The following is a 23,884-nucleotide window of genomic DNA, read 5'->3' as shown; positions in this document are numbered from 1 at the left end:
CATTTTTATTATATTATGTTTGCATTTTTATTCCATTCTTTCATTTTGTTTGCATTTTTATTATATTATGTTTGCATTTTTATTTCATTCTTTCATTTTGTTTGCATTTTTATTATATTATGTTTGCATTTTTATTCCATTCTTTCATTTTGTTTGCATTTTTATTATATTATGTTTGCATTTTTATTTCATTCTTTCATTTTGTTTGCATTTTTATTACATTGTTTGCATTTTTATTATATTATGTTTGCATTTTTATTTCATTCTTTCATTTTGTTTGCATTTTTATTATATTATGTTTGCATTTTTATTATATTCTTTCATTTTGTTTGCATTTTTATTATATTATGTTTGCATTTTTATTTTATTCTTTCATTTTGTTTGCATTTTTATTATATTATGTTTGCATTTTTATTTCATTCTTTCATTTTGTTTGCATTTTTATTATATTATGTTTGCATTTTTATTCCATTCTTTCATTTTGTTTGCATTTTTATTATATTATGTTTGCATTTTTATTTCACTCTTTCATTTTGTTTGCATTTTTATTATATTATGTTTATATATTTGTTTCATTTTCTTGTTTGTTTGCATCTTTATTTCATTATGATTACAATCCTACAATCCCACAATCCTTTAAACAAAATGGCTGGTACCAATGGTTTGACACTGGCAAATGAACTACTAGACATTGCTGATTTTCTTCGATCGTCGTCCCAAGTTGGTCTACTAGAAGATGTGTATGATCACATAGATGCTTGTCAAAATGAACTCATTGTCCTTCAACTTGAATTGCCTATTCCAAATGTAGTGTTAACTAAATTGAGCTTTGCAAAAGATGTCCTAGATAAACTCATAAGTGCTGATGGTATGGACTTTCATTACCAATCATTGCCTGTGTTTTCTGGTGAACCAGGAAGACCAAGTATGCCATTCGACAAGAACAACTACAATTTTGCTCAATGAAGGCTTCAATATTCCTACTATTTCACAGCTCCTTGGTGTATCCAAGCGAACAGTATGGAGAGAATGTCTGACTTTGGTCTCTCTATTGGTAGATGCTACTCAGTATTGACAGATGCAGAATTGGATAACACCGTGCAGGAAATTCTACGTAGATTGCCCAACACTGGAATGAAACGCATGCATGGACTTCTTGCTTCCCAAGGTGTGCGTGTCCCAATTTTCAGAACAAGAGAAAGTCTTCGCCGTATAGACCCACTTGGCGTAGCTGCTCGCAGACTTCACACAATTAAGAGAAGGTCATACAACGTACCGTGCCCAAATGCACTCTGGCATATAGACGGGAAACCAGTGTTCTCCCCAGGATTTTTTGAGAAGAGGGCGAAGACGTGGTGCGAAGCACCACAAGCGACCGCGTCAGCGGTCGCGGGGGGAGGTCAGGAGGGGGGTGTCCCCCTCCTGCCGTTGGAGCTTTTGAAAAACAGCGATTAAAATGGTGTCATTTGGTGGCACTTGGGGAGTATTTTTTTCAGATTTTTTTCGTATAAAAAACTCAAAGGAAAAGAGATCTGAGACAGTGTACCATAACTTTATTACAGTTCACTGATTTCAATTATGAAGATTTCATTTTTGAAAACGAAAACGTAGCGAGAGACATACATTTATTCATCGATGTCAAAATTATCACCATAACACTCAGGTTTGGGGAGCATTTTTTCAGATTTTTTTCGTACAAAAAACTCAAAGGAAAAGAGATCTGAAACAGTGTTCCATAACTTTTATTACAAAACGAAAACATAGCGAGTCTAGAGACATACATTTATTCATCGATGGCAAAATTATCACCATAACACTCACGTGTTCTCATCCTGATACAAGTCCGACCGAGCCTAAAATTAGGTTGTTTTGCTTTTGGAAGGAATACACAAACGAAATTCTAACCTCCTATAAAACTTCAGTGTACTCTGCTGTCCTTGGTTACCCTCAAGCTCCTTGCCATGTTTACTCAGCTACCGTCAGTTACCTAATGCACGGTCCCTATGGAGGGACCGTGGCTAACGTAACGTTACGGACTGAGCCATGCAAATATGGCTGCCTTCGATGAGTTGCACATGGGCTTATGATCTCGGATGACATCACAAACTCGCGAGATTTGCAAGATCGATGAGAATTACGTTTGCAGTCTGCAGGATCGACGCTCACGCTCGCATTTTGCTTGTAAATCACTGTCAACTTTTTTTCCCCGTACATGTTATTGTTTTATTTTTCAAAAAAATAAATCTTTTTCATTTCTGGCAAGGGGGCGCTCGGAATTTACAAGAGGGCGCCACGCCCCTGTTACCTTATTCAGGGAGAACACTGGGAACCATAAGCTTATAAGGCAAGGAACATGAACATTAGGGACAGTAGCTCTCATCTTTTTTTTATTTTGTTCGGTTCTGTATATCAATACAGGTACTTGTTGCTTGAAAAGTTATTTAGGTTCATCTAATTATTTTAAGTGACCCTAGTACATCAATTTTGCCACATATTTAGGCAAAGAACTTGCTCATCATGGATAGAAATACGCAGACACTTTCTACCAAATTTTCATTAGAGCTCCCAACAACAATATCAGTATAACACCCAATACAGAATTTTCAGAAACTGTGCGCCAATTACTTTATACAGGTAAAAACTTCATCACAAAAATGTGGAAATTTTGCAGTATTTCAAACTACGTGCAGGTGGCTTGAAGTGATTGTAGGTGATTTTGTGACTTTACAGTAATGCCTAAGTTGTTCACCCATTGTATTTGTATTTCATTGCAATACTAGGCCATCACAGCTAAAGTCGTAAATCAGGCTGTTTGCCTATGTTACATAGTTTTTTCCATTAGGATCAATAATAGGATTAGTAGCCCTCAAACTAAGCATTCTATGGAAAATACTGAGATAGCACAGCCAAATTAATAAGTAAAATCTTGATAGAAACAAGTGCGGAACATGACACAGTAAGTAACAACTTCTGTCAGGGTAGTCTAGGTTGGCAGAATGAAATTGATTCCTATTTGATCATCACTGTGATTTGTACTTTTATTTTTTTTGTATTTGAAGAAAGATGTGCCATATATGCAAAAGGTCAGCTTGTCAAATTTTAGGTGTAATTCTCTGCCGCACAACCTTAACTCTGCATCTCATACGATAAAAACACCATGGTTTGATGAACAAGCCACTGCAGTGTTGAAGTAAAAAACAAAGAAAAAATTGGAATCTATATTTCTGCACATAATTCTGCTAACAAAGAATTTAGGCATAAAAGGCCAGTGTCACAGTCAATTGCTTCAAAATTTGTCATGATGTGCCAACCTAAATGACGTAAAAGACTACTGATTATTGTTTGACCAACTGAATTTGGAATATTAACTTATTGCAGGTGGAAATTAGTAATCCATGGAGGAGTTGATGGCTTTTCACGCATGGTTGTATATCTGTCATGCAGTGACAATAATAAGGCTGAAACTGTCATAAACCTTTTTGAAGATGCTACCAGTATCTATGGTGTTCCATCCAGAGTTAGAGCGGATAAAGGTGGAGAAAATGAGGAGGTAGCACTGTTTATGCTATCCCATCCACAAAGAGGTGTGGGCAGAGGAAGTTTCATAGCAGGAAAAAGCATCCATAATCAGAGGATTGAAAGACTGTGGAGGGACGTATTCCAGGGCATTCTGTCCAAATACTACCATTTGTTCTACTATCTTGAAGATAATTTCATGTTGGATCCTACCAATGACATTGACTTATTCTGCCTACACTACACATACAAAGAACGGATAAATGCAGACCTGCATATGTGGCAAGAAGGTTGGAACTATCATAAACTAAGTTCTGCTGGAAATGCCTCACCTAGACAAATTTGGATAAGTGGTAGCTTGAATATGTCGCGATCAAACTACCGAGTAATGAATGAAGTCTTTGAACCAAGTACTGAGGTAAAGTTAGACTTGTTGTATTATAAAATGTGTGTTATTACTAATAGTACCGTGACTTATGAAGACTTGTGTCACTGACTAAATCAATCCTTAAGCACTACATCATGAAACTTTGGATACCACTTTTTATAACTGAAATTTGGAGTTTATGTGTTTTCACATGTAGTCACTTGGACATATTAGGTGATAAAAGCAAAAAAACGCTTGGTATAATATATCTTATTTGATGGTATAAATGCATACCTATGGCAATTAGGCAAGAAGATAGTGTCAGTGCACAGTCACAATAATGTTTCTAGATTTTAAATTTCACAAAATGTCTATCATATCCTATAGAGTCACAAAAGCATGTAAAACATTGGAATTGCAAACAGAAAACCTGTCATTGAAGTGCATAGGCCCTGTTACCATCATAATATTAATTTGAATTTTCATTTTCACTAGGATGAAATAAACCAGTATGGGATAGATTTTGATGGACCTATTCCGGAAGACACAGCTGATGATGTAGTTGATGTCCCTGCTATCTTGTGCCCTCTCAGTAACAATGAAATCCAACATTTATTGGACACTATTGACCCTCTCAGAAATGATGAAACATATGGTATTGCTACATTTGAAGAAGTGAAAGGTTTTGTAAATACACTGTTGGAAAACAGACATTAATGAAATTGGTCACAGTTTTGTGGAGTGACCATGTATTGATATTGTATGAACACTTGAGTGGCATGACAAATTTGATCACATCAATGTCAGTATGCACATTATTCAATCCCATCACTCCAGTAGGTTTAAAAATTATACTGCAGACCTTTGCTCTTTGCAGGACTATGTTTAAATACAAAAATTCAATACTTTACTTTGCAAAATTTGCTTCAAGAAAGGAATCTGAAATTGTTCTTGCAGAGATAAATGATATTCAATATGTATATTGTAAACTGTAATAAATGGTGTTTACCCAAACATAATATAAATACCATCACTAGTTGGTTTTTTTCGTGGATGTCGTATCTTTCTTTCACGACTTTGACTGTGCTATGTGTTCCGTTACTTTCTTCATAGTCTTGTCATGTTGTGCTGTGCTTCTCTTAGGCCACAAAAAATAATCTGTTTCTGGTCATCACGCGCATCATTTCAAAGTGTGCATGTCAACTCTTTTTTTTCCCCTGTTTTTCAGTTGCCATATGGAAAAAAGGAAAAAATGTATCAAATTCGACCCAAAATTTAAAAAAATTGAAAAAAATAGCGTCGCCGCATCATTTTTGCAACATGTCAATGACCAGAAACAATCATATTTTTTTTTGGCCTTATACAACAACTCTGTAATACAACTTTGACTTATGTCTGGGCAGATATCCCTCAGATCCATTTGTTATTCTTGATACTTAACTTGTGACACTACATATACTTACAAGACCTTTATACTGGGATTCATATATCATGAAACGTGAAGCCGAGTGCCATAGACAAAACATATCAATAAAAAAAATATAGCCAGTCAACAAACCATATAAATATATAAATATTTTAATAACTATAAATCATGCAATATGTAACAAAATAAAATCTGTAACATATCTCAAGAAGCAACATCCTGAATAACTTCAATGCTGCACGTTGTCTTGGTTTTCATGGAGGATTGCAGTCAAGTAATGACAACAAAATCTATCCTATGAAGATACATGGTTTCCAACACAGAACTGCAAACAGTATATGAAAATGTGAAGCAAAATGGCAGACAATAATAAACAAGAAGTTATTCACTGAAGTTAGATGGGATTCTCTCTATAATTTTGCTGAATTAACAAAAAAAGACACAAATGTCCTTGATATATGTAACCAACAAACCATGTATAACATGTTCTACAAACAAACAAACCATGTATAACATGTTCTACAAACAAACATGGGGATATTGATGTTTTCTAGAAACAAGTCATTGTTGATGACACAGTCCCCACATATTAATGGGTACTTTCATTACAAGTCCTCAGAGAGGATAGAGTCCTCTTCATTAATTAGGTCTGTGATAAAAACACTGTGATACAGATGGCACTCAATGGCCAAGAATGCATGTGTTCCATGGTGGTGAAAACATAAAACCAATGTAGGCCGCCATCATAATTACAAAAGGTCATGATATGAGTCAATCAGTAATTAATCGACAGGATGTTGCCAAAAATTTTTGCACACTATATCCTAACACCGACAGATTATCACCTGTACCATATTTTATAAAGTTTGATACTGTATTTACAACACTATTAGATCAACATGTGTACCAAGTTTCATCACATTTGATGCAGTATTTGTGGATATATGATTGTAAATAGGAAAGCTCATTACATAAGCGATTACAAATTAATTAACATGACACTGATAAATGTCTTTTCTACTGTAAAAGCAATGTGAGCTTAATATCTGTACCGAGTTTCGTGAAATTTGATGCAGTATTTCTTGACATGTCAGCCTAATGACGAAACTTAAGTAATTGACATGATACTGCTACATGCCTTGAAACAAATTAATGTACATATGTATGAAATAGGTCAATGTCCTTTTACCAACTTTGAATGATACTGGTGGAAATATGTCTGAGTTATGGCTCTGTACATGAAAAAAATTGTTACAAAATGGCCGCAAGGCAGCCATATTGGATCATATCACAAAACAAATCAATGTGCATATATATGACGTAGGTCAATGTCCTTGTACCACGGTTGAATAAAATCGGTTGAGACGGGCCCTAGTTATGGCCAAGGACGTGAAAAAATTGAAACAAAATGGCTGCCATGTGGCCATATTTGATCATATCGTGAAACAAATTGACATACATATGTATAATATAAGTCAATATCCTTGTACCAACTTTGAATAAAATTGCTTGAGATATGCCTGAGTTGTGGCTCCGTACATGAAAAAATTGTAGGAAAATGGCCGCCATATTGATTGATCAAAATGACATGCATATTATGATGGTCATGTCTGTACAATTAAAAATCCGTTGAAACAAGTCTGAGTTATGGCTCTGTACATGAAAAAATCGTAATTAAATGGCCGCACGGCGGCCATATGATATCACAAAACAAATCAATGTGTATTATGTATGACAATATGAAGTAAAATTTGTACCAAGTTTGAATGAAATTGCTCCAGGCATCTCTGAGATATCTGCATGAACGGACGGACGGACGCACGGACATGACCAAACTTATAAGTCCCCCCTGACTATGTCCGTGGGGACTAAAAAGGACTGTCGATGACACAGTACACACACATAATGTTGACACTAAATTTAATAAGTCAATGCTAGTCATGAGGGTACCTAAATGTGTGATATTGTATCCTTGTGTATGGTATTCATATTACAAAATAAATTGATACGCACATTGCGGTCATAAGTGTTGCCCTTTAATTTTGCCAAGTTTACTTATAATGAGTCTGGGCATGGCGGACAATGGCTTAAGACAGGAAAAGGTCTGGCAACTGTATTGGATCATATGGCCAAAAATCTGACATGAACATGTAGATGTTGCCTTCAGCTATGTTTGAATGAAATTAGGCTAGCTTTGTGCCACTTTTTAACAAAATCAGAACTGGTTTGTCTTACATATCTATTTGTATGTGACTGGACAAACAATGATAAACATGGATGGTAAAAATTGCCACCTGGCAGCCACATAGGACAGCATAGAAAACAATGGACACACATGTGCATACATATGTATTGCTAACTTTGAAAACCATTGGCCAAGGATGGATGGCGGTTCAACTTCAAGCTCTATGAGCTTTGTCTATGTCAACTTATTAGCATACTGTATACACGGCACCATCAAGAGGCAAGAACAATATATATGTAAGAACACAATAAACAAGAAACTTTGGTAACAAAATAACTGGTATGGTAAGGGGTCTGTCAGAGGTAAACTGTCTACACATTTCCAAAATATGAACTGCTAAAAGCATAGTCATACAAATTAAACAGTGTTTCCTGAGATGGTAGAGGTGTAGCAATGGTGGGTCTTGGTAGTCTCAGGCATCCAATGCATGTGTTGGCCGTTGGTAAAAATGTGTTTTCTACCTCGCTAAATTCAATCGTTGGATGATATCTGAATCCAAGTACAGGTTCCTCATCTGACCCCGTTGCAAACTGCAATATACTACCAAGAGTCAACGGTTCTCTTCGACCGCCTAGTTTATGAAACACAATAATGATAGAAACAAAGTCAAGAAGAACACGTCACTATAAATGAAAGTAAAAGGAAATATATCCCAAACATTATCTAAAGCAAGTTAGTGACAATGGATATGTAAATATATGCATTCAAATGATAAGAATATAGACAATGTAAGGGCTTACCATTACTAGAAATGCTACCTTGCTTAATCTGTGTGACACTGATTCCAAAAGTTGAGTGATGGTTATGTGTAACCATCCTTAGCTATCAATCACATCCATCAAAAAATACCGCAATTATACGGTGTCGCTCAAATTTGATCATAATTGGTACATACCAGTATGGGTACCAAAGATCAACAATAAATGTTGTTTCTATCCGTGCCGGAAAATTCTACGTTGATGTTATGACAATGATTTCTGCACAGTACAACCAGAAAAACAACAAGAAATATTTAAACCAGAAAAACAAGAATGACAAAAGTAATTAAGGTCTGAAACTTTAGGTACTGGAGGTCAACTTTAGCAACATGCATAGCAGAAAGGCAGCTAGCCCCCTTACTGCCTTAGTTTGACCATAGACAGTCTTCCTCCCCTCTACTGTGTATGGTTTGAGCAGGTCTGTTAATATGTAACAGTTCAATGACAATGACAGGAAATGACTCAAGTCAGTGGAGTAAGCCTGTTTCAAGCCTGTTTCAGAATTTCGCTTTTTCTTACCTCATTTGCACATTTTTGACACTGATGTGTTCATTTGAACAAATTCACATCTCAACCCCTACATCTACCTGTACACCAAATACTGAGACGGTAGCTTTGGCGGTATGGGAGCCTTTGTGTGTGAAGGACATACATCCGCACATACCCACAAATATACAGACATCTAGACTCATCATATAAGCTCTTTTTGGTATTTATATATAAAACCAAATTTGAGCTAAAAACCTATCATGGTAATCTTAATCAATTAAACACATGCACATTGTGCATGTCAACATGAAACTTACTTGCAACTTCCCGGACATATTTGACATATTGAGCATAGATAGAATCCTCAAAAGTTCTCTTGTTAGAACCCTCCTCACTAAATATTGGTTTCAGTAGGTGCATGAGTTTCCTCATAGTTAAGGCACTTGCTTCGTTTACTTGGAATAGATAGTGAAATGTTGGTGTTCCCCTGCAAAGCTTTCAGAAGAAAAACAATAATTAATTTTTGACAGACTAGAATTAACAAGTCAATGACCTCGTCCATGTGTTGCCAAACTATCAGTACATAAATATTGAAAAAGAAATTGATAATGTATGCATAGCATTGAATAATTAATATCCCGCAACCAACTTTGAATAAAATTAGTCTTTATGTTTTTTGACATCAAAAATCATAACTTATGGATGCCTGGCAGACATTTTAAATTATATTGCAACAAAAATTGACAGCTGTATGTATGATATGTCAATGTCCTTGTCCCAACAGAGAATAAAATCCATTCAACCGTGTGTGAGCAACAGCTATAGATTGCTTTAAGCATGAAAAACTTTTGAACAAAATGACACCTTGTCCAACATTGTATGGCAAAACAAATCAACTGGACAAATATTTTTTTATTGTAGCAAGTTTGACAGACTTAACTTCACGTATGTCTGAGTAAAGGTCTTGCACTTGAAAAATGGAAGCAAAAAAGGACTATTTCAATTGTAACCAGCTGTCTGTATTGTAGTGCACAATAAATTAAAGTGTGCTGTCTGAATTTGTACATTGTTCTTGTGCCAAGTTTGAAACTGAAAGAAATTGATTTATCTTTGTATGAGAAATAGATACAATGTAAGCTGATAGGTGAGAGAGAGAGAGAGAGAGAGAGAGAGAGAGAGAGAGAGAGAGAGAGTGTGTGAGTGAGTCTGTGTGTGTGTTTGTGTGCCTGTGTCAGTGTATGTGTGTGTCAGAGTCCCGAGAACATAATTAGCAGGGACTAATTACAGGTAATGAGAGAAAGTACCACTTTTGTGAAAAATGGGCATTGCAGTATAATTGATAGATTAATCTATGAGTGTATTGTGGTACCTCTCAGGATGTGGCAAATGCATGATGGAACAGAGTGACTCAATCATTGCAGTTCTATTTGTACCACTAGACTAGGCACAAATATTTTATGCAAGAATTCAACAGTCCATACAGTACCATTCCAGGGCAATGATTTATAGTGAATTTTATCAAGTCAGGTAATACATGGTGAGATAGACAAGTAGCTTCAGTTTAAAACAAAATGAAATATTTACTGCAAAATCTTATTCAACATAACATGTTTAACTACATGTATGCAGACTATACTGATACTAGAATTGAAATATACAATACCTGGTAAATTCCCAAGGCATCAAGTCCCTTCCTAAGATGGACAATACAAGGTGTGGCAGGATCATCAGTCAACAACTGAGATATGATATCTGCATTCAAGAACCTGGGTAACTTGCCATTTTGTAACATGCTCAATGCTAAAGTGTGAACAAAGATTATAGAAATATTAATTTGCATGTATTTAAGTGTGCTGAAATGTAATGGACAAATGACTACTACAGTTAATGTTGTGCACCCTACTGATAAGAGTCATTGGTTACTTGCCAATGGCATGGCAAGCCCTATTAATTATCACCTGATTGAAACTGATGTGACCAAACTGATCAATATAAAAGCATCCAACACTTGTCTGTTATTAAAGTACTTTTAGCCCTAAATTCATCAATCACAAATGCATATAAACTAATCCAGAATACATCTAGAACTGAAGCAAATACTCACACTAGCTGAAAGCTCCACAAGCTACTCTTAGATTTAAATTTAAATGACAGGATTCCTCAAAGCTAGAGACTTTAGTTTTACTTACTGGTCAACAATCATAGTTATACCTTAATCATGTTTCAGAAACCACGATAAATGTAGTTGTCAGTTGTGGCAGCCAGATTTATTTAATTACCAGTGGTGCACACAACAGTAAACATCTTTGGATTAATATTTGCAGCCATTAACCTCTAAGTCCAAATTCAAAGGGTATAAGGCACAACCATTTTTTTGTTGAAAGGACTCTCATAACAATATAGCCTTAACATAGCAGTAGATCATACATCCTGAGCCTCATGTCCAGTGTATGATCACCTGCAATCCCTCGGCTTGGGATATAATGGTAATCAGTAGTACATAATGTGTAACTAGCATTCAAAAGACTGGGTAATTGTTAGACCCAGATTATATCTGACATTTTAACAAACAAGTCATTGACAATGACATAGTCCCCACTTGTAATAGGAGTATTAGTCTTGATGGGGCAGGGAAATGAGGTCATTAAGAAGTATCACTGGAGTGTATATGTTCAGATCTATGGACACATATGTCTATGTCATTGTTCCCAATTTGAAACAAGAGGCATGTCTAAGTTATGGTTCTAAATCGGGAAAAAAGATCAGACCTCTAGCTGTATTGGCGAGCCAAGAAATACATATGTGCATAATAAATGAGGTACAAGATGTGACATCTTAAGGTCTATTATCCTATCAAAATTGAAGCGTGAAGAACTTGTGGTTACTGAGTTATGCATATATATGCATATTCAAGGTCAAAGGTCATCAAGGTCACGTGACATTTTGTCAAAAAATTTGTATTGCTAAGTTATCCCTACATACCAAAAATCAGACCTCTAGCTCTATTGGCTCGCTCAAAATTAGATATGTGCATAATTAATGAGGTACAATATGTGGCGTCATAAGGTGTCCCATCATACCAAATATGAAGAGTGTAGCATTTGTGGTTACTGAGTTATGGACAAATATGTATATTTGAGGTCAAAGGTCACCAAGGTCACGTGACATTTTGTCAAAGTGTCTGAGATATCTGCGCGAACGGATGGACTCACATGGATGGACTCACGGACTGACATGACCCAATCTATGAGCCCCCTGGACTTTATCTTTGGGGACTAAAAACTGTGTCACTGCATCCATTTTGCAATATGAATACAATGAGAAACTAAGTTTTTATTTTTCTTGGCCTTATACATGGGAGTCTATGGACTGCCTTATACATGGGAGTCTATGGACTGCCTTATACATGGGAGTCTATGGACTACCTTATACATGGGAGTCTATGAAGGTGAAAACTAAAAAGTCCTCTAACACGGCCAAATTTGATTGCATTGTGAAACAAATCGACATGCATCTGTATGAGGTAGGGTACTATCCTTGTACCAAGTTTGAACAAAATCGCTCCAGGCGTCTCTGAGATATCTGCGTGAACGGACAGACGGATGCACGCACAGACGGACGGACGGACGGATGGACGGACGGACGCACGGACATGACCAAACCTATAAGTCCCCCCGGACGGTGTCCATGGGGACTAAAAAGGATTAAATTGTCAACATACATGACAACTAGCAACAGAAGGGAATCAACTTTCCATCCTGAGATCATTCTCAGGCAACACTTACCCATTATCTTGCCAACAGTTTCATAATCCTCTGCCATGTGCTCCTTCAACCCATTATCAAAATACTTCTCCTTTAATTCCCTTAAAACCAATACAAAGAACTCCTTTCGAGGGCCTCCATAATCTTGAGCTTTCTGCCAATTGATATGACATAAATGTAGTTAAACACTGGCCACGTGAAAACAGAATATAAAATTTTTTTCCTATGAGGAGGATAAAAATCTCATTGGAACTAATGATTTACTATAAACTTGGGGATGTTAAAAGTCATGAGATATTGCACTGTTGGAAAAGCCAAAAAAGTTGGGCATAGTACATGAACAATAGGAGTGTTTTGATCTTGTCTGTTCAGTTTCATCCCCCTAAGTCAACCAAATGTTACAAATTTACCTCACATCCAACAGGATGATGGTGTAATAATAATGGTTTATTTCCTTTTCGAAAATGTGTGAAAAAGCACACTCACAAAGACAGTTACATGGAGAAAGTGTTGATATGTGTAGGAAAAACGAGAGTGAAAAATAGTTGTCTTGCAACTAATCGGGTCACTCCCGAATACCTGGTAATTTGACACATTCACTGTATGGGCTGAAATTTATCAATGAATTACATGGAAAATGCGGATCAAAAATTTGCAGCAGTAACTATGGAGGCGTGAAAGCTCTCAGGAAGACAAAAAAGATACACAGCATAAACTTGATAAAAGAAACCGTTTCCAAGTTTCAAATTCACACAAAGGGAATTTATGAAAATAAAAACCAAGGATTAATGTACATCAATGACCAGTGAGACTATTCTGAAGATATTTTGTATTCCACTTTAAAGCGATATCTATTGTGTATTTCTCTTATTTCAATGGGTATAGCATTCCAGACTTTCGTTGCAGCATATTTTACAGTAAATTCACCTGCCTTATGTCTAATTTTTGGTATGGCTAGATCGTTACGAACACTTTGTCTTGTACTATATCTATGTTGAATCGGGACAAAAAAGTCTTTAAAAGTATCTGGTAGTCTGTGGTTTAAACATCATGTACAAAAATTGCAAGCTGTAGTTTATGTTGCTTGAAAACATCTAAAATACCAAGTTTCTTAAAAAGTGGGGACGAGTTTGCGTTATAATCGCTGAAGGTCATTATACGGACCATCTTTTTCTGAACCAGGAAAATATCATTCAATAAGTAGGATAAGTATTTCCCCACACTTCAAGGCCATACATTATGTGGGGTAAAACAAAGGAATTGTATAACAATACAAGTGTAAATAGCGGTACTACATGACGTAATTTCAGGAACACACCTGTTAACTTACTGATTTTCATTCTTACTTGTACAATGTGATGTTTCCATGATAAATTACTGTCTATAGTTACCCCTACAAAAGATGCACTGTCTACTCTTTCTAAAATTTCATTTTTCATTCTTAGTGAACCTTCACATATACAATCTTTTCTATTACTTTTTATAATTGCATATTTAGTCTTTTTAGAGTTTATAGTCAGCCTGTTAGCATCGCACCAATCAGTCACAGCAGATAAATTGTTAGTAACCACATTCAAATCAAGTTTACAGGATTTTTGTATGGTGTGAAAAAGATTTGAATCATCGGCGTACAGTCTAAAATCAAGAACATCAGATGAACAAGGAAAATCATTAATATAAATAAGAAATAAAGTAGGCCCTAGGATCGATCCTTGGGGAACGCCACAAGAAATATGTTTTTTACGAGAATGTACGCCATCGATGCTGACAAACTGACTTCTGGAGGACAAGTAATTTTGTATCCATCGCAAAGGTAAGCCTCTGACACCATAGTACTCTAACTTAGACAGCAAAATATCATGATTTATGGTGTCAAAGGCTTTTGAAAAGTCTATAAAAATACCAGTTGTAATATTACCTTTGTCGATTTCTTCCAAAAGATGTTGAGACAAGTTAACTAACGATAATTTTGTGCTGTAATTTTTCCGAAAACCATATTGGTGTTCATATAAAACGTTATTCTGATCAAAAAAGTAAAGCATCTGTTGTTAACAATTTTTTCAAAAATTTTGCTGAACACTGGTAATATGAAACCGGTCTGTAATTACTCACATCATCTGCATCACCTTTTTTGTAAATTGGAATCACCCTTGCAACTTTTAAATCATTTGGGAATTCACCAGTTGAAAATGACAAATTTATGATATGACAGAGTGGTTTGGAAATTACAGAAATTGCATCTTTTACAAGTCTCACACTTATGTAGTCATGACCAGTCGCCTTGTGGATATCAAGAGATGCAACAGTATTGACAACATCACTTTCAGTTACAGGATAAAGAAAAAAGGAAAGCGCGGAAAGCTGAACTGGACTGTGCATATTAGAAGTGAAGTTTGAGTCAGCAGTAACATCTATTTTACTGGCAAGATTTTCACCAATTTGAACAAAGAAATTATTAAAATGTTCTGCTATATCATTCAACTGTGTAGATGTTACTGTATGACATCCAGAATTATCGGTGATTTGATTTGGTACTTTAAGTTTCTTACAAGTCTGTTTGCCCAAAATATCATTGATAACCCCCCACATTTCTTTCGTGTTACTCTTGTTTACCATTAGAAGATTTGCATAATAACACTTTTTGGCTCTCCTTAAAATATTTGTCAAAGTATTTCTATATTTCTTATAATTACTCAAGAAAGGTTCTTTAAACTTATTCTTAATTAACTTGACATACAATTTGTGTTTCATACCTATTGACTTACGAATTTCCCTTGTAATCCAGGGTTTGTTCTTACTTTTCTTATTTTTACCCATGGGCTTGAGTGGTGCATGTTTTGAAATGATGCTACAAAATTTGACACAGAAACATTGATATGCAGAATTAACATCCTCATGGCAAAAAACGTCATCCCAAGATTCCATTTCAAGGTCCCTTATGAAATCATTTTTCTTAAAATTTGAGAAATCTCTTGAGAGGGAATGACTTGACTCAGAAGATGATGATGTACAAGTGTTTTCAAAAATAAGAAAAACTGGAAAATGGTCTGAGATGTCTGCAAAAATTACACCAGCGTCAATATGACTGCTATAGATATTCGTGTAAATATGGTCAATTATGGTTTCAGAAGTTGAGGTAACACGAGTTGGGTGTCTAATAACTTGTACATAGTTTAAACATGAAAGAGTATCTGAAAGTTTATGTGCAGTATTGGAAAATTGATTGATATCGATATTAAAGTCCCCTACTAAAACACAACCTTGATATTTATGATTAATTTCATACAAAATATTTTCAAGACCGTCAATGAACATAGCTGTTTCATCATCTGGTGGTCTGTAAACAACACCAACAATGTATCGCTTGCTATTGTGTATGAAAGTCAACCACAATGATTCAGCATTTGGGACTGTGATATCATGAACAATATCATACTGTAATGAGGAGTGTACATAGAAACCAACTCCTCCACCTCTACCGTGATTTCTACATCTTAATTCTAAGTTATAATCCTGTAAATTGTACATATTCTTGTAATTAATTTGCCAGACTTCGGTTAAAGCAATAACTTAAAATCATTTTTGATGCCTTGTTGAAAACTTGAGTAAAGTCATCGAAATGTTTGTTTAAAGATCTAACATTAATATGAGAGATTGACAGAGCAGATTGTCTATTTGAAAATGTTTCATTGAACTGTGAAATACTGTAGGTATCGCTAGATACCTGGAAAAGATCTACATCTGGAGCTTGTATATTTGTTTAAAAAATGATTATCACAAAAATACTAAACTCAAATTCACACACACAAAAAGACTTACTTGATTTTATTTAAATCGTCTTCATTTCTGATGACAACGGACACAGCACCCTGTTCTTTTTTTACGTAAATGTTACCGTTGTATGTCCATAAATATTTATAATGAAGTGCTTTTCTCTTATCATTTACATCTTTCATCAGTTTACGTTTACAAGGTGTTAAATTTTCATTGACGTATATTTTGTTTTTGCTTGAGTGTCCTAGTTTGTCCGTAGTAATGTCCTTGAGTTTCTTTCTTTCGTTGTATACTTTGTCCCGTAATCTTCTGTTCACAATTTGACGATGATAGGTCGATGTCGCGTCTTGTCTTGTCTTCTATCTTGTTTTCCAATTCGGTGAGTTACTTCTATATCATTGATTGTAATGCCTGGTTCGATACATTTCACCACTGACAATGCTATGCCGTCTGTGTTTTCAGCCTGAGTTTCAGGAATGCCGTGGATTTCAATATTTCGCGCCTGCTGTACTGATTTTGATCTTCTTGGTTTCTTTCAAGTGTTGACATTCGCTCTACCAGTTCGTCATTCTGTTGCTGTAATCGCCTGTTTTCGTTTTGCAGGGTGGTAATTTGGTTTCTCATTTCCTCTACTAGAGTGTTGAAATATTCCAGCGAATTTGTTATTGTCGTTTGGGATGACTTGATTTCTTGTATGTCTCTGACGACAGATGGCAAGCAGGCGAGTTGTCTGTTGATCTCGTTCAGTTTTTGGTCCATTTCGGTGATGTTGCTGGCTGTTTGATCTTCTTGATGTGGTGTCGCTGTAGTTGGTTTAGACGAAAAACGTTTCTCCTTGCATTTTCTACATAGAAACAGATCCCCTTGACAGAAGCTGACACCAGATGTCTTCCCACAGTCGTTGCATTTTGTCATTGTTTACAAGCAATTGCATGAAAACAATAGCCTTCACCGAGCCTTGGGGAATGTTCTGTTGTCCAGGGTTGTCATTCAATGGTGAAAACTAGAGGTCATTTTCCCACCTCATAGTCAGCAAATCCACCTAGTAGAGCTCTCCACAGTCACTACAAGTATTCATAAGGATGCTACTCCAAGATTGATTGAAGTAGTGAAGGCAAACGTGCAAAAAATTACAAGTTTGCAGAGACGAAGTGACAGTTCAATCGTCATGAAAACAGCGCCCTCTATGGTGCAATCATACCACAAAATTCTAAAACAATGATTGTGGACCATCCTATGCAATTTAATTCTAACAATCAGTATTGGAATGTAAAATGATGATCATACAGTTGAGTATGACAGCATACATGCAAGTAAATTACTTTACTTACTTCACTGTAAAACTCAACTTCCAGCGTTTTTCTCAGATCCTCGATAGCATTAATCTCGTCAAATGATGTTTCCAATAGTTTGAATCGATTCACAATAATAAAATTGGTTGACTTATCTCCGCTAATTCCTCTTTCACTTTCTACATCTATGTTTCTGCCAGTTACCACTTTCTTTTGGTAATAGCGCAGGACTTCTACTGGATCACTACTATTACTTCTACTGAATTCAATGGTATCCTGCACAATTTCATTGACTGTGCGCAAGGAATTTGATGGGAGCAATGCTTCTTGCTGTTAGGAACAAGGCACCAAAGAGAACATAAATTCTATATCAAAATTCATAACTATTAAAGCATTACAGCTACCCATGATATAATGCTACTGTGAACAATACATCAGTAATACCCATGATACAAAGAATAAAAAGACTATTAATCTGTAGTACTCATGAGACATCAGGAAAGTACCAATGATACACCTGTGGTTCCCATGGTTACATCAATACTAATACAAGGTCAAAAAAATTGCGTTAACAGTAACAGTACTGACCAAAGAAAACTGTGGAGCCAAGACATTTTTCATTCATTTTCAAAAATTATGAGTGAAGTTTTTGAATGTTGCTGTTTTTTGTGAGTTTTTACAATCAAAATAATTAAAACAGTTCCCTGACCTACCTAAGGGGTGGACCATTTGATATGGTGGGGGGTCTGGAAGATTGTTGAAAAAAAAAATTCCCAGCAGATACAAGGGGGAAAAAAATTCTGCCTCAGATGACTTATGAAAAAAAAATCTGGCAAGCTAACGTGGAAGGAAAACAAAAATTTATCACACTATCAGACAGAACCTATTGGGATGTAACTTTTTCATTTCCGTTCACCCTTCTTGTCTTTCCAAAAGCCTCTTGAAATTAATTTTCAGTTACATTTGGCTTTTTGAATTGTTCACTGATTTTAGATAAGTGAACACACTCTGTAGATACATGCATATCATCTCTTGTGTGTTGACCAATAAATAATTTTGTTCTCTGGTATGATTGGCATGGACAGATTGCACTGAAAAGTCAAATGACAGAATTTCAGAAGTTGTTAAAACAAAACTGTCATCGTCAAGTATTATAATCCGTGGCACATTTTGCATTTTCAAAAGAGAAAATCTAAATGGAACTAATTTTCAATTTTCAAATGGTTTTATCATCTTGATTATTAACCTTTAGGCATATTTCTAAACTTGAAATCTTTGGGCTGAGATTGAAATGTAGGAAACAGGTATGTATACTGTATACCGGTATGTATAGGTGTGTATACTGAGGATGGCACATTGCGGCCATTCAAATTTCCCCTTGACAAACTCATTTCCAACACTGCACATTTCCGTTTTTTCAATTTCCAATATACCTGTCCAATTTTCCCATTTCATTTGAGGCGTGGCCAAGTATATTTTCATTACTATGGCGGAAATAACTGTATCGAATTGGAATTAAGGTGTAACATTTATCTCAGTGTGACCAAATGTACTGGGGGAGGGCTTGGTTATGATAATTCACACAGGATACTTTTAAAAATTAGCGGGAATGAGGGACTGGTCAGTTTCTTCGGCCTAGGAGGCCGGTGGATTCACGGGGTTACCCTGTTTTTCACTTTGGTGATGGGGTCAGTGTGTTTTTAAATTTTGACGCGGGCTCATACTTGCCTAAAATGCATCAAATGCATCGTGCTAGCCATGAATTTCATCATTCAGTTTCATTTTTCGGTGCGCCCTTTGGGCGCGTAACTTTAATGATTAAAAAACATGTTTTTCAGAGCCCCGTCCTAGTGCAAAACTTTAATATATCAGACATACATACATCTCAGATGGGCGTATTTCTTTAAAATATCAAACAATATTTTTCAGCATGCCCTTCAGCTGCATGACTTTCATACATCAGATATCAGATATATATATATATATATATATATATATATATATATATATATATATATATATCTGCATTAAAAAAAATATTCTTTGAAGGAAGAATGCAAAAAAAATTGCCAGGATTCACAAGGGGAAAAAAAACATCAAGTGGAACATCTGAGGGAAAAAAATGCCCCCCCAAATCTTCCAGACCCCCCTAGGATATCAAATGGTCCACCCCTAAACTAACACTTCAGAGGCATATTACAGGACACACGATTTTGAAGCTATGCAACTATAATCCATGATAAATGATGGGTAATGCAGTGTATGGTGTTACTGGCCATCTGTATATTAGTTCAGAGCAAACAAATACAATGAAACACAGTAAAACCTATTCATAAAGTCTGAAACCCTAGGTTAACGATCATTGTCAGGAGCAAACACTGTCCACCAGGAAGAAACACAAGCTCAGAATCATAAATTGCCATGACGTCCTAGTAGACGTATAACATTTAGGACATAAATTTGTGTTCTAACCCCAAGACAAATTTCTTCACAAACGTTGCGACTATGCTCTAGCTCTCTGCATGGTAATGATTGGCTAGGCTCGCAGATGTGTTATAGTATACGTAATGAGCACATGGCAGAAGGAGACAAAGAACACTCGAAAGTGAGGTAAGTACATGAACATATGGCGGCCAATGAATGAGTTGCATTCGGAACAGTAAATATTAATGAGACTTGAGGACATAAAGGCAGCCAATGAATGAACGCAGATGGGACATAGGGACATAAGACCTACCAATCAACGTGAGCGACCCTGGGGTTTAGGACACAAATTTATGTCCTAAATGTTATAAGTCTATTCAGGTTTGTACATATACTTACAGCCATCATGTCTTGGCCTGTATTTATGGTCTCTGCATTTATGGTCTCAGCATTTATGGTCTCTGTATTTATGGTCTCTGTATTTATGGTCTCTGCATTTACTGGCTCTTCAATTGCAGCCTCTTCATTTACTGTCACTTCATCTATGGTCTCTTCATTAGGATCCGATGCATTGTCAACTGGTTCATCTCTGAAAATAATATGAAAATAAAAAAGGTATTATCAATTCACTTTTGATGATGCAGTACCTAAAAGACATTGAAAGCAAAGTCAAAGTTACCGACATAATGTTAGCCCCAACATGTGCAATGTGCGTTACTAATACAATGCTGATTTACCACCATTAACTCACACGAACATGTTGGTAATTGATGTGCCATTGTATCATCTAGTATTCTTCCCAGCTGGTTTTAGAGTAACAAGGCAAGGCTAGTGACATACAGTGCATGTGACTTCCTCTACGCACACTATATTTGTAATGAGGTACTTTCAAGCTTTTCAGCAAATCAAAACTTTGAAATGCTTAATGTAGCACTCTGAGCATCTTAGAGTGCAATATTTTAATGAAGGACTAATAAAAAAACATTTTTCAAAAAATAATTCACTATTACTTTGTACTTTTTTCTGTGTATATTTAACCACAATTAACAAATGAGATGCAGTATAATTCTCTGTCACATGCTAGATAGTGTAAAAAAACAGCAATCCTCTAGGAAATAAAAACTATTTCACATAGCCTTAGCACTGGCTCAAAAGATTGTGAAATTAAATACAATGCTATGTATTTGAAAATACAAACTATTGTAAATGGCGTTGATATTCTCTATACTCATTCAATCAAGTTCAATGATCTTTGTAAAAGCCTTCCTGTTTTTCTGCAAACTAGCTTTAATGTACAGCATGCATTCTCTGTTGAACTGGATCCTTTTCAAAAAAAATCAGTAATTATGCAAATAAGCATTAATTATGCAAACCATCCCAAATACTGATGAGTTCTTGCCATTGCCAATATGAATCTGTGTACCAAATTAGGTTTAAATCAAATGGGCCATTCTTGAGATATTGTGCCTACAGACAGATTTCATACTGACAGACTCATATGGGGAAAAGATTAGCTTCTGAATGTGAAGACAAAAGCTAAAAAGTAACAAATAATTGCAGAGTTTTATAAGGGTGAAAAATCGAAATATATATCAGTTATGTAACAGTAATTTTCGCTACTTAAACCCATCAAGGTATAGAGGATTTATCTTGAGCAAGCAACAACCCATTGATATAAAAGTCATGAGATATAACAACATCAAACATGGCCTTCTAAAACAGTAAATGATCCACTTTGTCTAGTTGCAAACATAATTGTAATCCAAGTACACTTACGCAAAAATATCTTCAATAGTTTCTGTCGAACAGTTTTCAAAGTGCTCCCGTATTAAATTGTATGGTATGTCTGCACTGCAAATAGAACACTTTTCTGTGGGTGCATTCTCAACGTTCTGTGAAAAAAATAAACATTGTGAGAAATATTAAATCAGAATAATTTGCATCAATACTAATTCAGTGGCAACAAACTGGTATTCAGGTTTCTTTCAGTTCCTCACCTTGCGAAGTCAATATAATTACAAGCAACAATGGTAATTTACATTTTAAAAGTAAGCGAGCTTGTAATACAAGATATTATTGCCTGGGCTTTTTTCTCTTTTGTCACAAGGGGACTTTTCCTTTTTTATTGCATGGGTTTCTGAAAAGGGTATTTCAAATTGTTTCTTGAAATATTTTCGATGCATGCCAAGGCCACTCTCCAAGATTTGTTCCCCTCTCTGAGCAAAACAGCATTGATATTGCTTTAATTTGTTGTGGCTATGGCCTGAAAGTATTAACTTCAAAGCTGAATTTTTTATCTTTACTCTTGCATGATTGTCCTCCAAAAGGAATGCATTAAGATTCAACTTGATTCAGTTTCACCAATTCATTTCAAATTTCAATTTTGGAAACACCATGTAAAGCATTTTATTTCTGTTCAGTGTTTACTCTGGAGTGCCATTTATAAGTTGTATAATGTTCATACCAGTATGGCTGTGGTTCTCATCGAAACTTACCTCTATTGAGTCAATGACCTCGTCAATATCAACTACAGGTGTTAAATCCAGTCCTCTCTGTATGGGTCGTATGTACAATTTCGCCTGGCCAGCTTCGAGACTGAGGTAGTGTTGAGTATATCCAGCTGCAGGACATGTTATAGCTTCAAGTTTTCTTGAACCTCGAGAAGTCCGGCAAATTTCCACGCCTCCTGCATTTTCTAATTTTGGATACGCATCGTTCAAGTACTCGATAACCTCCAGGCCATTTAAATTTACAGGCATCTGTAACTTTTTCTCACCAAGGCCAGCTTTCATCAATTCCCTCCTCTCCTTGATAGTAGGAACCCAATCTTGTCCTACAATAGCTAACGCGACCCAAATGTGTGGCCAAGTTGGCCGATTCCGTAGAAGACGGGATGGAGTGACAGTTTCTCTCGCACTTGTACTGGACCTGCCATGACGACTGCGACTCCTTGTGTTTGATCGAAAACACCTACTAAGTTCGTCCCTTATTGCTTGTGTCCGCGAGGGTCGCATCGTTGATGTTGGTGTTGATGTAGACGGGATACTCTGGGTTAGTGGTGGCGATTGAATATGGCGCGTGCGCAGAGGATCTTCAACCACAGTCCCTCTCTCCACGTTAGACCGTGATGGAGGTACGGCAGATGATGCGATCGAATGCGGCAGCGTTCCTTCTGCGGAAAGTGCTTGTCTAAGCAAGTTGCTGGCCTCACTTAGTGCCTGACATGCCTCTGATATCATAGTACTATTCAGAGAGGTCACTCTACCTGTACCAGAAGTAGTTGAAGTGGCCGATGGCCCGTCGCTGCGACCAGTCGACATCTTTTACCCGCGTAATGTGTGCCCTTTAACTTGATGCATCATTATACTAAGAACAACTCGATAGATTAAATAAAGGTTGACAAAAACATAACATTAGATCAAGATATTTCCTTTAGGCACATGTATTGCAAATTTAGCAATCCGATCTACCAACTGAATATGTCATAGCGAAAATTTTACTTTCGTAAACCAGTCTTCACACACGCAGGAAAGTGTGCTTTAGGCGCTAGGCTAGGGAGATACATAAATTATGATAATGAGATAGATAAACATGTGAACACAATCAAATAAAAATGTTAACACAATCAGAAAACGCTATAAAAAGCTTTAAAAATGAGTAAACGAAATAAAAATGCTAACACAATATAAAAAAGATGAAAGCAAAATGAGTGCAGGAAAAAGAAATGCAAACATAACAGTGTAGAAATTCAAGCAAAATAGGTAAAAGAAAAATAATGTTTAAAAAATGACATTCTTTTTTCATTATTTGAACATTTTTATTTCGTTTT

At 35.9% G+C, this 23,884-nt stretch overlaps 1 protein-coding gene and 1 long non-coding RNA gene across 3 annotated transcripts in view; both read right to left on the bottom strand.

The window, feature by feature from the left end:
* Nucleotides 1-23,884, bottom strand: part of LOC139124558 (uncharacterized) — a 74,847-nt gene that overhangs the window by 34,449 nt on the left and 16,514 nt on the right. The gene's annotated exons all lie outside the window — the stretch shown is intronic.
* On the bottom strand, nt 6,943-23,764 carry LOC139125011 (uncharacterized). 2 transcript variants are annotated; one of them, XM_070691119.1, is made up of 7 exons: nt 22,551-23,754; nt 21,832-21,947; nt 20,455-20,644; nt 12,587-12,719; nt 10,465-10,601; nt 9,119-9,296; nt 6,943-8,125 (listed from the first exon to the last, which is right to left on the bottom strand). In XM_070691119.1, exons 1-7 carry the CDS (start codon nt 23,373-23,375, stop codon nt 7,866-7,868), a joined length of 1,839 nt encoding a protein of 612 aa, XP_070547220.1. In that variant the 5' UTR covers nt 23,376-23,754; the 3' UTR covers nt 6,943-7,865. The 2 variants fall into 2 exon arrangements, with proteins under 2 accessions (XP_070547220.1, XP_070547221.1); XM_070691120.1 differs by lacking the exons at nt 6,943-8,125; nt 9,119-9,296; nt 10,465-10,601; nt 12,587-12,719 and adding an exon at nt 16,842-17,961 and having other exon boundaries at nt 22,551-23,764.

Source organism: Ptychodera flava (assembly GCF_041260155.1).
Source record: "Ptychodera flava strain L36383 chromosome 23 unlocalized genomic scaffold, AS_Pfla_20210202 Scaffold_24__1_contigs__length_23054250_pilon, whole genome shotgun sequence".
In the NCBI taxonomy this organism is placed as follows: domain Eukaryota; kingdom Metazoa; phylum Hemichordata; class Enteropneusta; family Ptychoderidae; genus Ptychodera; species Ptychodera flava.
This window is presented reverse-complemented; position numbering and strand designations above follow the sequence as displayed.

Coding starts and splice junctions, on each gene's coding strand:
- LOC139125011 (XM_070691119.1), bottom strand. CDS start 23,375: ATGTCGACTGGTCGCAGCGACGGGCCATCGGCCACTTCAACTACTTCT. Junction 12,720..20,454: donor CAGGCCAAGACATGATGGCT/GTAAGTATATGT, acceptor ATCAATTGGCAG/AAAGCTCAAGATTATGGAGG. Junction 10,602..12,586: donor AACTGTTGGCAAGATAATGG/GTAAGTGTTGCC, acceptor TTCACACTTTAG/CATTGAGCATGTTACAAAAT.